General features: G+C 38.3%; 1 protein-coding gene across 4 annotated transcripts in view; it reads right to left on the reverse strand.

Moving 5' to 3' along the window:
* The window catches only part of dennd5a (DENN/MADD domain containing 5A), a 67406-nt gene that overhangs the window by 33241 nt on the left and 18957 nt on the right, over positions 1-15208 (reverse strand). For 2 of the 4 annotated variants that reach the window (XM_048186208.1, XM_048186210.1), the window contains exons 2-5: positions 12374-12445; positions 11696-11805; positions 8815-9487; positions 364-551 (exon numbers count right to left, since the gene is read on the reverse strand). In XM_048186208.1, the coding sequence (XP_048042165.1) occupies positions 364-551; positions 8815-9487; positions 11696-11805; positions 12374-12445 (1043 nt within the window). The remainder of the gene's footprint in view (positions 1-363; positions 552-8814; positions 9488-11695; positions 11806-12373; positions 12446-15208) is intronic. The other 2 variants (XM_048186209.1, XM_048186211.1) reach the window with 1 other exon arrangement.

The raw sequence follows: 15208 nt of genomic DNA on the forward strand, positions 1-15208 counted from the left end.
ATAGAAAACAGCTATTTTAAACTGTAATATTATTTTTAAAAATGACTGTTTTTGCATATTATTGGTTGAATAAATGCAGCCTTGGTGAGCAGAAGAAACTTCTTTCAAAAACATCTTTAAAAATCATGTATATCTCTTTTGATTGGGCAGCGTTAGGATTTCAGCCTAATTACCCCAAAGGAAGATGACCTAATGAGATGAGGTCTCTTCAACAGCCAACAGAGATGCATGTGAGTCAAACAGACCATTCTGACAATCATCTGTAAGTCTGAAGCTCTGATCTTCGAGAAAAACCACATGACTTCATCATGTACCGAACTGCAGGATGAGTCTGTTCTCTGGGAGTGGGTGTTTGTCACGCACCTCTTGAGGAAGTTCCAGCTTGGTGCGGTCATCCTGGCCGTTGGAGTGCAGACCCATGAGGTAGGGCACAGGAGCGTCCAGGAAGTGGAGCAGCGAAGCGGGCAAGATGGGCACGTACACATGCTGCCATTGGAAGGGGAACATTAAGGCCGTGATGCTCTCCGCCACCGTCATCAGCCGCTGGTAATCTGGTCAGCAGAAGGACACAGACACATTTAGACGCGTCACTCTCAGAGACACAGCTAGAGTGATGCAAATTATCCATCTCCACGGATAGAAAAAAATAAATATCACACCTGAGACCATAACAGTGTTTTTACAGGAACAGATTTTTTTTATATACTGAGATGAAAACAAAAGGTGATTGAGAAGATTTCAACCTAACAGTGTTACACTAATGTCAGCATCAGACAGCACATAAAAGAAGATATTTTGATAAATGTTGGAAACCAAACAGTCCATACAACAGAAGTCAATGGGAACCAAAACTGTTTGGTTTCCAACATTCTTCAAAATATCTTCTTTCATGTTCTGCAGAAGAAAGAAATTCATACAGGTTTGTATTGACATGAGGGTGAGAAAATGATGACAGGATTTAAGTGCTCTTCATGGAGACCGATTTTCAATACTGTCATTTTTTGCGTGTGTGTGAGAATGTTCTTGACATTCATTCATTCTGTTATTGTAGAAATGCTTAAGGTGAGTGCTTCTTTAAGAGATTGGCATACAATGTATTCTCAAGTGGGCATTTAAAACTAAAAATATCACAGTACAGAGGATATTTATTCTATACTATTCTTGTACACACAAAACACAGACAAAAAAGGTCAATTTTTTCGTTATGGTCTCCACCCTGCAATCCCATGGGGTGTCACGACTGTCAGAGAGACAGGAATACTACACCAGCCTCTAAACACCCTGAGTAACTACAACAGGCCGATTCATGAACACACACACGTTGGGTTTCTGTGTTTTATGGGGACTTTCCATAAACATAATATTTTTTATACTGTTCAAACCAGGGCTGTAACCACCATAGACATTGAGGGGGACAAGTCCTCCGCCCAATAATTAGAAATGGCCAAATTGTCCCCCCCAATATATGATATAATTGATCCTGCTCTGCTGCACTCCATTACGCACCGATTTTTGTTAGGATGATAAAAGTTTTAAAAGTTACATTTTTAGTCTGGTCTGCCTCAGCAGTCTAACAGGCATCATCGCTGTCAGAGTGAGTGCTGGCCAATCAAATCAAAGAAGGCGGGGCTTATTGTTTACAGAAGATGAGTGTGAATTCCAATGCAACGCTTTCGTTTTAGCAGTGAAAGAGTATGTGGCGAGTAAGTAAACATTAAATATTTTACAAATGTTTTATGTTTGAAATATTCAGCGACCAACAGTAACATCCAGTGGTGCAAACTACTCAACATTTTTATGGAATTTCTATTATTTGATGTTTTGTGTTTTTGACATATTAGGCATGCAAATAAGGGTGATTTTTTTATATATATATTATTTGCAAATAGTTTAAATTGATTACTTAATAAGTTAACTTACAATAGACCTGGAACTTTTACCAATCTTATTTCTTTTTCGTTATTACCTTAAATCCATTTTAATATTTAATTATTTAATTCCTTTTAATAATAAAAAATAACCCAATAAGGCCTGAATAATCACTGAAATATTTACTTTTTTTTTTTTATTTATTTAAATGAAAAATTCTGATATATTATTTTCTCTTACTTTCATATTTTTCAATGATTCAATGACATTACCAAGTGAAACTAATGCAGGTGTTTTTCAATGCACATTTTTCAATTTAAAAAAAACTTTCCATTTTTATAATTTTTATTTTAATTAATTATTTGGTAGTCAGTGATTTATAAGCTGTTGATATGATTTATAAGCGGTTTTCCACGTGGGGACCAAAAAATACGTATGGTTTACCTGAATCACACACACACCAGTGCTTCCCACACATAGACTTTACTTGGGTGGGCCGCCCAGGTATAATAACGGCCACCCAAGTATATTGGAGACACTATTATTATTATTATTTTTATCCTTTTATACTTTTATATCCGCCGAAGATAATGAAACCATCCGCGATCGATTAACTAGTCGTTTCGTACCTGCTCGTTGTGTGCGTCAGAACTGTTTACTCCCGCGAACATTCCCACAGGTGCTGCATTTTGCAAAGTCACAAGGGGGCGCTGTTGTGCGTTCTACAAGCTCGTGCAACAGCGCTTCAGACTGCTTCAAAGTGATTCTCAATCAATGAAAAGCGCAGATTTATGCCAAGCGATTGCTAATGAACTCAAGTTAATGAATTATTACAATGTCTACTTTATGGCCTTTATATAAAACGTTTTATACGGTTGTTTTAGAATCTGAAGGATCACCCTGCAATAGTACAGACATTTCAAAATAAGAGTCCCGGTGTATTTCGGGCTTGTTTATAATCAAAAGTCACATGCTAAGTTTTTTCTTTTTCTTTTGGGCATTATTGGTATTTTGGTTACACAATAAATTGTATTTAATTTGATTTCCATTTAATTCATTTTAACTTATTGTAGTCTCCCCCACAGGAAGAAAAGACTAATAACATTATTTGACACACAAAATATTCATTATATAAATTTTACTAGTAAAATCTGTGTCCCATTCACTGAGAGAGACACTATATGACAGCAAGGAGAACATAGGAAAAGGATAACCATTTAAATGCTGTAATTTTGCATAATTTACAATGCATAATAATGCATAATATTAGTATGTAATTAAATATAATAGTATGCTATGTAATTAAAATTAAATGAATAAAAATAAAGTTAAAAATCATACATTATTTGTTTGTAGTAGACCATTTTTGTGCCGTGGGTAATAGGAGGATTTTTCACCCGGCTACCACCGCAAGTATATTTCAAACCTGTGGGAAGCATGTCATGTCATGTCATGTCATGTCATGTCATGTCATGTCATGTCATGTCATGTCATGTCATGTCATGTCATGTCATGTCATGTCATGTCATGTCATGTCATGTCATGTCATGTCATGTCATGTCATGTCATGTCATGTCATGTCATGTCATGTCATGTCATGTCATGTCATGTCATGTCATGTCATGTCATGTCATGTCATGTCATGTCATGTCATGTCATGTCATGTCATGTCATGTCATGTCATGTCATGTCATGTCATGTCATGTCATGTCATGTCATGTCATGTCATGTCATGTCATGTCATGTCATGTCATGTCATGTCATGTCATGTCATGTCATGTCATGTCATGTCATGTCATGTCATGTCATGTCATGTCATGTCATGTCATGTCATGTCATGTCATGTCATGTCATGTCATGTCATGTCATGTCATGTCATGTCATGTCATGTCATGTCATGTCATGTCATGTCATGTCATGTCATGTCATGTCATGTCATGTCATGTCATGTCATGTCATGTCATGTCATGTAACCCATTTACACAATTTCATAGATTATTATTAATGTTATTAAATTATTAAAATTATTAATTCAATAAAAATATTTTTTTATTATTATTATTATTATTATTATTAATTTCAATAATAATTTAATATTGTTTAAAATGAATTAATAATATATTATGTAATATTAATCATCTTTACTTCTGGTGACATGTAAAGGCTGTCCTGTCCGGCAGAGGTCTATATATGGAAATGACCAGTAACTGGCGATCATCCATAGATCTAGCAGCAGATGCCCGTCTCAAGAATTCACGTACATGGGAAAGAGCCAGGGTATATATATATATATATATATATATATATATATATATATATATATGCTACGGATGCGGATGTTATTTATAGAACATCGTAGGCTATCTTGTTTTTTTAGAGATCATAACCTGCTGTGTGCATGTGCAGCTCCATCTAATGACATCAAGTACTTTTCATTCTGGACTCTCACTGTCCACAATCATTACGCTACAAGCACGAGCCTTCTGGATACAGAAAGGGATGATGTAATTTCCAGCCAATCGTATTTATGCTGCATCACCACAATCCTCCTTATCTGGAGGATGGTTGCTAAGCAACAGCACAGCAATGCATCCACCCCATCCACCCCATCCACCCCATCCACCCTGTCGTTTTGTAGTTACTCCTGTAATTTGCTCTTCCTTGTTGGTGTAATTGATCCAATCAGCATATCTGTCACTGAATCACGAAACAATCTACCCATGCCCCTTTAAATTCAATCTAAAACGGCCTGCTGAGGATTTCCAGCAGGAAACACTGCCAATTATATTGCATTTAACACATAAATCAAACAAAGTGCATGTAAGTGACATTGTCGTAAGTAAAATAATGATATTTAACGATTAAAAGGGGCAGGTTGAGGTTTTAAGCGTATGGCAATGATTAACAGCGGTTTATTAAATTACTACATTTTGTGATTAATTTCTAAGCGTATTCATATAAATACTACACAGAAAGCTGCAAATTTAATTTGCAAATTACTAGGTGTTTGTGAGAAAAGGGTTGGCTGTGAGTTTGACAAGAACGAGAGAGAACAAAGCGATAAGATGAGCTCACACGGACACTGAGACGGAGAGAGAGAGTGATAAAAGTGAGAAAGAGCATGTCGCAGTACACTGCAATATCACCGCCTGTTTATTCTCGACTAAAACCAGCCTGTACTGTACTGAACACGCAAAAATCAAGAGCTGAAATCAATGTTTGCATGTCATTAATTCAGATATCTGGCCATTAGATTTGAATTGGCTTTAATTTGAAAATGCTGGTATGAGTTGGCAGCAACGAGCAACAGTAATTAATGTCCAAAGGGTTATATAAGGTTTTCTAATATAAAGCTTCTGCATGACTCACTGTGGACTATTAAGAACAATGATTTACGACTGAGTAAATTATAGCCAACTCGTTAACAATTTAACAAGAACCTTGATGAGATTTTACTACTATATGTTCTATTAAAGGTGCCCAAGAATGCTTTTTCACAAGATGTAATATAAGTCTAAGGTGTCTCCTGAATGTGTCTGTGAAGTTTCAGCTCAAAATACCCCATAGATTTTTTTAAATTAATATTTTTAACTGCCTATTTTGGGGCATCATTAACTATGCACTGATTTACACTCGGCGCCGCCCCCTTAAATCGCGTGCTCCCTGCCACATGAGCTGTCGACTATATTACAGCGCATTTACAAAGTTCACACAGCTAATATAACCCTCAAATGGATCTTTACAAGATGTTTGTCATGCATACTGCATACATGCTTCGAATTATGTGAGTAAAGTATTTATTTGGATGTTAAAGTTTTATTCTGAGTGAATTTGAGGCTGTCCTCCGTGGCTAACGGCTAATGCTACACTGTTGGAGAGATTTATAAAGAATGAAGTTGTGTTTATGAATTAGACAGACTGCAAGTGTTTAAAAAATGAAAATAGCAACGCCTCTTGTCTCCGTGAATACAGTAAGAAACGATGGTAACTTTAACCTCATTTAACAGTACATTAGCAACATGCTAACGAAACATTTAGAAAGACAATTTACAAATATCAGTAAAATATCATGCTATCATGGATTATGTCAGTTATTATCGCTCCATCTGCCATTTTTCGCTGTTGTTCTTGCTTACCTAGTCTGATGATTTGGCTGTGCTGCTCCAGACATTAACTGGCTGCCCTTGTGTAATCCCTTTCATAATGTTGGGAACATGGGCTGGCATTATGCAAATATTGGAGCATACACCCCGACTGTTACGTAACAGTCGGTGTTATGTTGAGATTCGCCTGTTCTTCGTTTAAACAAATGAGATTTACATAAGAAGGAGGAAACAATGGAGTTTGAGACTCACTGTATGTCTTTTCCATGTACTGAACTCTTGTTATTTAACTATGCCGAGGTAAATTCAATTTTTGAATCTAGGGCACCTTTAAAGGAGACCTTTTGTGCCATTTTTCAAAGTCTTGATTTTGTTTTTGGGGTCTACTGGAATAGGCTTTCATGCTTGATTTTTCAAAATCACATTATTTTTCACATATTTGATATCATAAATATGAGTTTCCAAGATAAAAATTGTGCACGAACGCTCTCTCAAGTCATATTTACCACTGGGAAGTTCATGGATAATTTTGATACCCAAGTTTAAACTTTAAAACGATTACTGCTGTGACTGATATCGCCTTGTTTTGTCATAGTAGTGCATATTTACATACATGAATAATCATTTCAAGCATACTGTATGTTTTATACACAGCAAAAGTAGCCTGCATTTGACCGAAAATCCAGAATCGTCAGCAAGCTGAATGTTTATATGTTTGTCAATGAATGGGACGCTAAATATCATTTTGGCTTTAAAGGTTTAGTTCTCTTTAAAAAGATTTACTCACTCTCAAGCCATCCTAGGTGACTTTCTTCTTTCTGATGAACACAATCTGAGTTGTATTAAAGGTGCCGTAGAACGTCTTTTTAAAAGTGTAATATAAGTCTAAGGTGTCCCCTGAATGTGTCTGTGAAGTTTCAGCTCAAAATACCCCATAGATTTTTTTTATTAATTTTTTTAACTGCCTATTTTGGGGCATCATTAAATATGCGCCGATTCAGGCTGTGGCCCCTTTAAATTCTCGTGCTCCCCGCCCCCATCTGCCATTTTTCGCTGTTGTCCTTGCTTGCTTACCTAGTCTGATGATTCAGCTGTGCACAGATCCAGACGTTAATACTGGCTGCCCTTGTCTAATGCTTGAACATGGGCTGGCATATGCAAATATTGGGGGCGTACATATTAATGATCCCGACTGTTACGTAACAGTCGGTGTTATGTTGAGATTCGCCTGTTCTTCGGAGGTCTTTTAAACAAAGGAGATTTATATAAGGAGGAGGAAACAATGGTGTTTGAGACTCACTGTATGTCATTTCCATGTACTGAACTCTTGTTATTCAACTATGCCAAGGTAAATTCAATTTTTAATTCTAGGGCACCTTTAATAAATATCCTGATGCGTCCAAGCTTTATAATGGCAGTGAATGGACTAACGAGTATGAGCTGAAGATAGTGCATTAATCCATCATAAACATACTCCACACGGCTTTGGGAGGTTAATAAAGGCCTCCTTAAGTGATACGATGCATTTGTGTAAGAAAAAAAATTCCTATTTAACACGTTATAAAGTAAAATATCCATCTCCCGCCAGACCGCCTTCCGTATTCAACTTAGGAAGAAAGTGTAATGCAGTTCAAAACGCTTTTCGCTACATCCTCCGCCTTCCATATTTAACTTACAAAAAGAGCATAACTTACGGTACGTCAGTTATGCTTTCTTCCTAAGTTGAATACGGAAGGCGGTCCGGTGGAAGCTGGATATTTTACTGTTAAATATGTATATTTTTCTTACACAAAGGCATAGTTTCACTTCAAAAGGCCTTTAGTAACCCTCCTGAACCGCGTGGAGTACGTTTATGATGGATGGATACACTTTCTTGAGCTTCATACTTGTTGGTCCTTTCACTACCATTATAAAGCTCGGATGCGTCAGGATATTTATTAACATAACTCTGATTGTGTTCATCAGAAAGAAGAAAGTCATATACACCTAGGATGGCTTGAGGGTGAGTAAATCTTAGGGCAATTTTCATTTTAAAGTGAGCTAATCCTTTAACAAGTTTTCCCCAATTAATAGGCAAGAATTAACCTGGTGTCCTCCATGGTTCCTGTTCTTTCCGACAACACAGCACTTGAATGCAATGAGGTCGTAATCAGAAGTGGGAAGTGGGAAATTCACGATAACAGGTGAAGGCAGCACAACTTTCTGGCTGTGTCCGAAATCACCCCCTATACCCTTAAATAGGGGACTATTTGAGGGGACAGCCATTTGTAGTGGTGTCCGAAACCATAGTGGACGATAACGAGTGCACTCATTCAATCCCACAATGCACCGCAATAACAAGAGTACAATCGATGTACACTCATCGGCTAGAGAATACCCATAATGCACTGTGAGAGTCGTGCCGAATGAATTCCCGCGTCTGACCAGAAGATGGCACCCATCCACTTCCCAATGTGGCTACAGCGTAATATCATACAGGCATAAATTCATTTTTACTTGATTATTAAATTGTTTAATTAAGGGTTTTTTTTTAATTAAAAAAGAGGGTTGGCGCTGGCGCGATCTGTTAGTTAATCTGGCCCTAAGTGTCTGAACCAAAACTATTGAGGATTTATTTGATATCACAAATCTCTAAGTATGAGATCCGAGATCTAAAGATGAAGTCCGAGAACACATATTTCCGGCAGACACTTTCCCTCTTAGAAATTGAGTAATGTTAATCAGATTGGAGCTTGCCATTTTGAGAAACCTCTCGCCATTTTTTTTGTTCGAATTTGTCTGAATCTGAGTTTGATAATAAGCAGGCACTAGATCTACAGAAGTATGGCTGATAGTTACTCACGTTGCGAGTACAGAAGGATCTGGATCTCCAGTAGTGCACAGGTGAAGAGTTGTAACACGTTCTCCAACCCCAGCAGCTCAAACACCTCTTGCAGGGGGAAGTCAAAGAGGGGCAGCTCGATCGTGCTGGGTCTCTGACACAACACTGGCCCGTATACGCCCGAGAACTTCAAGGAACGCCCGGCCGGTGGCAGCGGGACCTCGTAGAGGACGTTGTAGACGTAGCTCTCTAGCGGCAGCGGCGGGGGCTGAGGCGAGGTGACGGCCTGGTGCAGCTGTTCGAGAACCTTTCTGCAGGCATTGGCGAAGGCCATGGGCGTGATCAGGCAGATGCATTTGGATACGTAGAGTGTGTCTCGACTGATGTCATAGGAGTTGAAGCGCTGCAACCTGGATATGGAGGGGGCGGCGTGCAGTTGTTGAGGGGTGAGACGGTGGTCTTCTGGACTGCGAGGTGTGGGTGGCGTGTGCAGGATGTCGTACTGTTCTGCATTGTGCATGTGATAGAGTGTCTGCATGGCACTGCAGATCTGTTTGCTGGTCACCTCCTCAAAGAAGGTGAGGGCAAAGCCGTAGGTTCGGGAGCCGTCCTCTCTCGTGATAATGAAGGAGTGGAACTGTGGCTCGCGGATGTCTGTCTGAGTGCGGAAGGACAGGCCCTTTGGCATACAGAGCTGTTGGGGAAAATGACAAAAAAATGTTCTGAGGCTCTACAAACATTACACAAGACCCTCAACTGTTTCTGACCTTCAACAAGTGCCCTTATGAGTCCCACATTGCACTCATTTGAATGACCAGTTCAGCAGCCAGGCATATTAGTGGAATAGTTCACCCATCATTAATTGCTCACACTCATGTCGTTCCAAACCCATAAGTCTTTCGCAAATTAAGATCTTTTTAATGAAATCTGAGAGCTTTCTGTCCCTCCATTGACAGCCTAAGCAACTACCACTTTCAAGCCGCAGAAAGGTAAAGACATCTTTAAAGTAATCCATGTGACTCCAGTGGTTTAGTTTTATGAAGTGACATGAATGCTTTATTTGTGCATACACAAAATGTACCACTTTATTTACAAAATACGAATCTCCAAAGCGCATTCATGCAACAATGTCTGCTCTTGCATCAACACAACATGCATCATCAACATGCATTATTAATATTTTGTAAATAAAGTGGTAAATCGTTTGGTTTTTTGTGCAAACAAAGCACTTGTGTCACTTGAGGTTAAACCACTGGAGTCACATGTATTACTTCAATGATGTCTTTACTACCTTTCTGGGCCTTCAAAGTGGTAGTTGCATAGGCTGTCAATAGAGGGACAGAAATCTCTTAGATTTCATCAAAAATATCTTAATTTGTGTTCCGAAGATGAACGAATGCCTTACAGGTTTGGAACGACATGAGGGTGAGTAATTAATGACAGAATTTTCATTTTTGGGTAAACTAACTCTTTACTTTGTCTTATATGGTCATTTCAAGACTGTCGACAACTTTGCATGTTTGGATGATTTTAGTTCATTTAATTCATTACATTTCAGCAATTTTAGCAATCTCAAATTTTATCATTAAATTGTTATAGATCATATATGATATATGTAAGAGATATGGTGCAAGATGCCATGATATATTCTAAATATAGACTGGCAAAAGGGCGTTGTTAGGCATGACGCCACTTCAAGTGCCTTCCTGAAGTATATGTGGGCCTTAAAGGTTGAGTAGAATCGAATCCACTGGAGGCTTGTGTTCACTAAGACTTGATCATTAACTGATTGATTAATCTGATGACTCTTTCTGGAGGTTACCTAATTATACCAGTGCATGCCAATGAGTGAGTGTCTTTTTAAATATCTTTGAATCATTCAATCAAAAAATTGGTTGATGGTCGTGTGTCATTCAATTTCATTCAGGAAATGCAGTCAGTACCATACTTACACTAAAACAATACAGTCCCTGACATGTTGAATAAGATACAGTTGAACAGGTGTTTTGAATCATAACTGTATGATTGGGGGTGTGACGAGATCTCGTGATATTACAACGTGACGAGACTTCTCGTAGAGTGAAAAGCTGTCTTGCGATATTGCCATGAGAGAGCGCGAGGGTGAAATTATCAATATGCCACTGCTATGTTTACATTATATTACCTTGCCTACCACAGTTCTGCCTCCACTGTTGTCTTATTTCATTTAATTAAACATTTATTAAACATTTAATTCAGGCATTTGACACATGCTCAGTTTTGAGCAATCTCTCACCATGAGTTACAACCCATGTAAACTTCTTAGAGTTGTACAAATGAGGGTACTTTCTAACCTCTTCGCACAATCTCTCTTATATGTAGGCCTCCATTGTCACTGTAGCTTGCATGCGTTCCGGTCTGTTCTGTTTATGCAGTTTTTCTTTGACTACCTTGTGAATCGACACCCCCAGGGCACGGTTGCCACCTTTTGGATAAATAAATTAAATGTGCATGTGCGACATAAGCATACAATTACGCATGGTTACAAAAATCTTGCGGTGCACGTACAGTATACGCGTACTCTTCTGATGACGAAATTTGTGTCACATGCACTGTACGCTGACCCTCGCGTATGCGTAAAAAGTGCACTATACTTTGGGCTGAAGTGCCTGGTCACACCCCTAGTTATGATATTACAGATTTAAGCATAGCTGGATATCTCCAGAACTGGAACTGCTCAAAATACTCACCTGAGATGGAACAGAAAGAAAAAGAGAAAAAGTGAAATAAGCTTAAAAGTTTTCTTCCAGAACTAGAACTATCACAAACTGGCATTGTATCTGCCGGTGGCCACCCTGCTCTCTAGAAATTGTAATTAGTTATTAAAAAACCCATATTAGAGACCTCTATTTGTGTCACTCACCATTCCCACTGCATCCTGGTCAAAAGGGTTCCACTCCACATTGTCTGGATAGTGCGCTAGAACTTTAGATTTAAAAGTTCTCCGCAGTGGACTCTGCTCAAAATTTTCACCTGAGATTCAGACAGAAGGAGAAAAAGAAAAAGACAAAGAGAGATAAGCTCAGAAAGATAATCTTCAAACCTTCACCAAATCTCAAATATACTGATATACTTGTCAACATATTTTTTCTGGAGGTTGCGAAAAACAGACATGAAAACAGAAATCAAACCGAGTCAAAGCCAAAAGTGCCAGAACAGTTGAAGCAGAAAAGTGTCGGAACACGCATGGAAAATCGTGCCTTGAAAATCATTCCAAGTGAAGGAGTTACAGCAGCCCACCAAGCAAAACCTTGGCGAAAGTTCACCAAGCAGTGACTGACAAAAAGTTTGGAGTGCTAATAAGTTTCTGCTGCTGAGAGAGGAATAGGAAATGGAGTTGAAGGGGAAAAGGGCAGGAAGACAGGTGATCCCACGCTACCCGACCACGCAGCCATCTCACACATGAACAAACAGCGGTGCTGTGAAAGAAGTGCGTGGAAAGGTTAAAGGTTAGCGGGCACAGGCGGAGCTGTGGTTGATTGTGATACAAACAGGAGCATTGACTGCAGGAGTGGAGAGCGGAGTGGGGGATGGGGGTTACCTTCGTTTGCACTCGCCAACTTTCCTCTGGCACCATCTCTGAATTTAGTAGCCTGTATATACTGGCATAAAGCTACACAACAGATAAAACAGTGCAATTAATCATTTACATGAGGAGGGTGAGTATTCGTCACTTGTTACTCATAGAAAACACCATTCATTACAGAGGACTTGGAGTGCCGCTTAAAAATAAAAATGAAGGAATCATCAATTGGCCACATTTTCAAAATAAAGTTTAAGCCATATTTATATCGTAGTTAAATGTTGCAAAGCAATAATACCGTATTGTTCCGAATATAAGACGACCCTGATTATAGGCCGACTCCCCCTTTTTCAAGATGTACATTTTGAAAAAAGGCTTTTTGTAGACCAAATCTTGTATTTTATAAAGAAAATAATTTTTCATATTACATATTTTTCAGATTTTAACGTATGCATTAAAAGTATGGTAAATACTGGTAAAATGTACCAATGATCACATTTAAAAATAAACACTTTTTGGCGTGATTTTTACCGGGGAACCCCCTGAAATGCGATTGCGCTAGTTTTGAGTAGAAACCTGGCAACCCTGGTCACGCGGCTCTTAGGGCAGAACGTGAGGGTCTCGAGACGCGCTTTTGAGACGTGATGCAATAACGGCAATGACGGAAATAAGAGAAATAAGCAAACACCAGAATAGACAGATACTGTTTTTGACTTGGGGAAAAAAAATAATTGCACTGGCTATGGCGTCCTCCATCATGTTGCTGTCAAATAAAACAGTTGCCATGCCAACTTGCTACTGTAAACAGAAGCTTGCAACGCTTACCCCGCCTCCGAGTTCTTCTGATTGGTCCAATGTTTTTGTGCTGCGTGTAACAGTTGAAATTCTTTTAACTTAACACGGCGTCTTAAAAGCGCTCATGTGCGAAGTCTTGCAAAAGATGCGAGACACAAGCGAACTGGTTATACACGTCTGTCTAGCGTGTTTATATAGAAAAACAATGGAAAAGTAGCGTTTTTGCACTTGTGATCTTCTAACATTACAATCTGACACACCATATTTATTGCCACACTCGTTTTATGTGTATTTGGCGCCACATATTGTTGCGGGTGTATTAAAAGTCTAGACCCTGACTATAAGATGACCCCGTTTTTTCAGATGTATTTCTAAGAAAAAAATAAAAATAAAATAAATAAATAAATAAATAAATAAATATATTCGGATATTTGGAACAATACAGTAATAAACTAATAAATCACTTTTAATTTAATAAATAAATATACATTTAATACACTTTTATTTCATGTTTAAAATATTTGTAAAATGTCAAATTAAAACACCACATCAAATAAAAGTTTAAAAAAATAAAATTTTCTTCAGCCATTTGCAAGTTGCTTTTTAGTCATTTTCAGACAACTTGTCAAGTTAAAAATGTCTTGAAACATTCCATTCCGTTGCATTTCGTCTATTGTTGTGGACATTAACTAGTTTTAGTATTTTGTTTTTAAAGAGGACCTATAATGTCCCTTTCACAAGATGTAATAAGTCTCTGGTGTCCCCAGAATGTTTCTGTGAAGTTTCAGCTAAAAATACCCCACAGATCATTTATTATATCTTGTCAAATTTGCCCCTATTTGGGTGTGAGCAAAAACACGCCATTTTTGTGTGTGTCCCTTTAAATGCAAATGAGCTGCTGCTCCCGCCCCCTTTCCAGAAGAGGGCGGAGCTTTAACAGCTTTGGTTGCTCAACAACAACAAAGCTGGAGAATCTCACGCAGCCAAAATGAGGATTGTCAGTAACAGTGTTCAGCCTTACATTGTTCAAACCGGAGTCGACACTGATGGAGAGACTCAGGAAGAAGTTACAACTTTTATAATGAAACTGACGTTTCTGAATGGTTAGTGGACTTTGCAGATGTAAAAAAGTGAAATCATAATCAACCACCCCGTTAACTGTCACTACAAGAAATATCTAAATGAAAAAAACATTTCTTTAAAAAAAAATCATGACCTTTAAGAAAAAAATGATTGACATCAGTTGAGATGTTGTGTAATATGTAAAAGTTAAAATTGTCTAACTTGAAGCTCTTGAAACCTCTCTGTTCCATTCCGATGCATTCCATCCATAGTTGTGGAGATGTTAACTCCCTATTCTGGTCACAGATTCACCGTGTGTAATTGTTTCTGAGAGGTTCTGCTCGCTGTCACACACATTAGACACGGCATGTTGAAATAACGGAGACTGAAGGCGGTGTGTGCATGCATGAATGTCACAGGTGTTTTCCTCTCCTCTGCTGCCCACACAGAAAAAACTCTTCAGCTTCCATATCAGGGACAGTTTAAGATCTGTTAATCTGCCTTAGACAATGAATACAGCCTTGATTCAACAAGAATAGACGTGTCTCTGAAGGATATTTCCCTGAAGAATGTGTTCAGGTTAAAGCGGAGGGCAGGAACGTGTTTATTTGTCACCGATCTTCAGAGCGAGTGTGCGTTTGAAGAGTTAACAGATGTGTGGCATTTAAAGGACGAGCAACAAATCAAATCCTGTAGTCTCACCGGTCTGGGATCACTACAGGAATAAGGCCAGGAATGTGGGGAATTAACCAACACAAACACTAGGGGCTGCTGGGCTGTTTAAACACTGTCAAACTAAAAGGAACCACAATATGAAAACATACTGCAATATGTAGTGTTGTTAAACAATGGCTTTTTTCTGTTCTTTATTCATTTTTCTGATCCTCCATTAGAATTTTATTTCCATAGAATTTATTTTTCTCTTTGCACTTATCTGTAAAATACTTAAATATGAGATTCTGTTGAGAATGTTATGCCTGTGAAGCAAACACCAAA

This window comes from Megalobrama amblycephala, linkage group LG3, assembly GCF_018812025.1.
Source record: "Megalobrama amblycephala isolate DHTTF-2021 linkage group LG3, ASM1881202v1, whole genome shotgun sequence".
Classification (NCBI taxonomy): Eukaryota; Metazoa; Chordata; class Actinopteri; order Cypriniformes; family Xenocyprididae; genus Megalobrama; species Megalobrama amblycephala.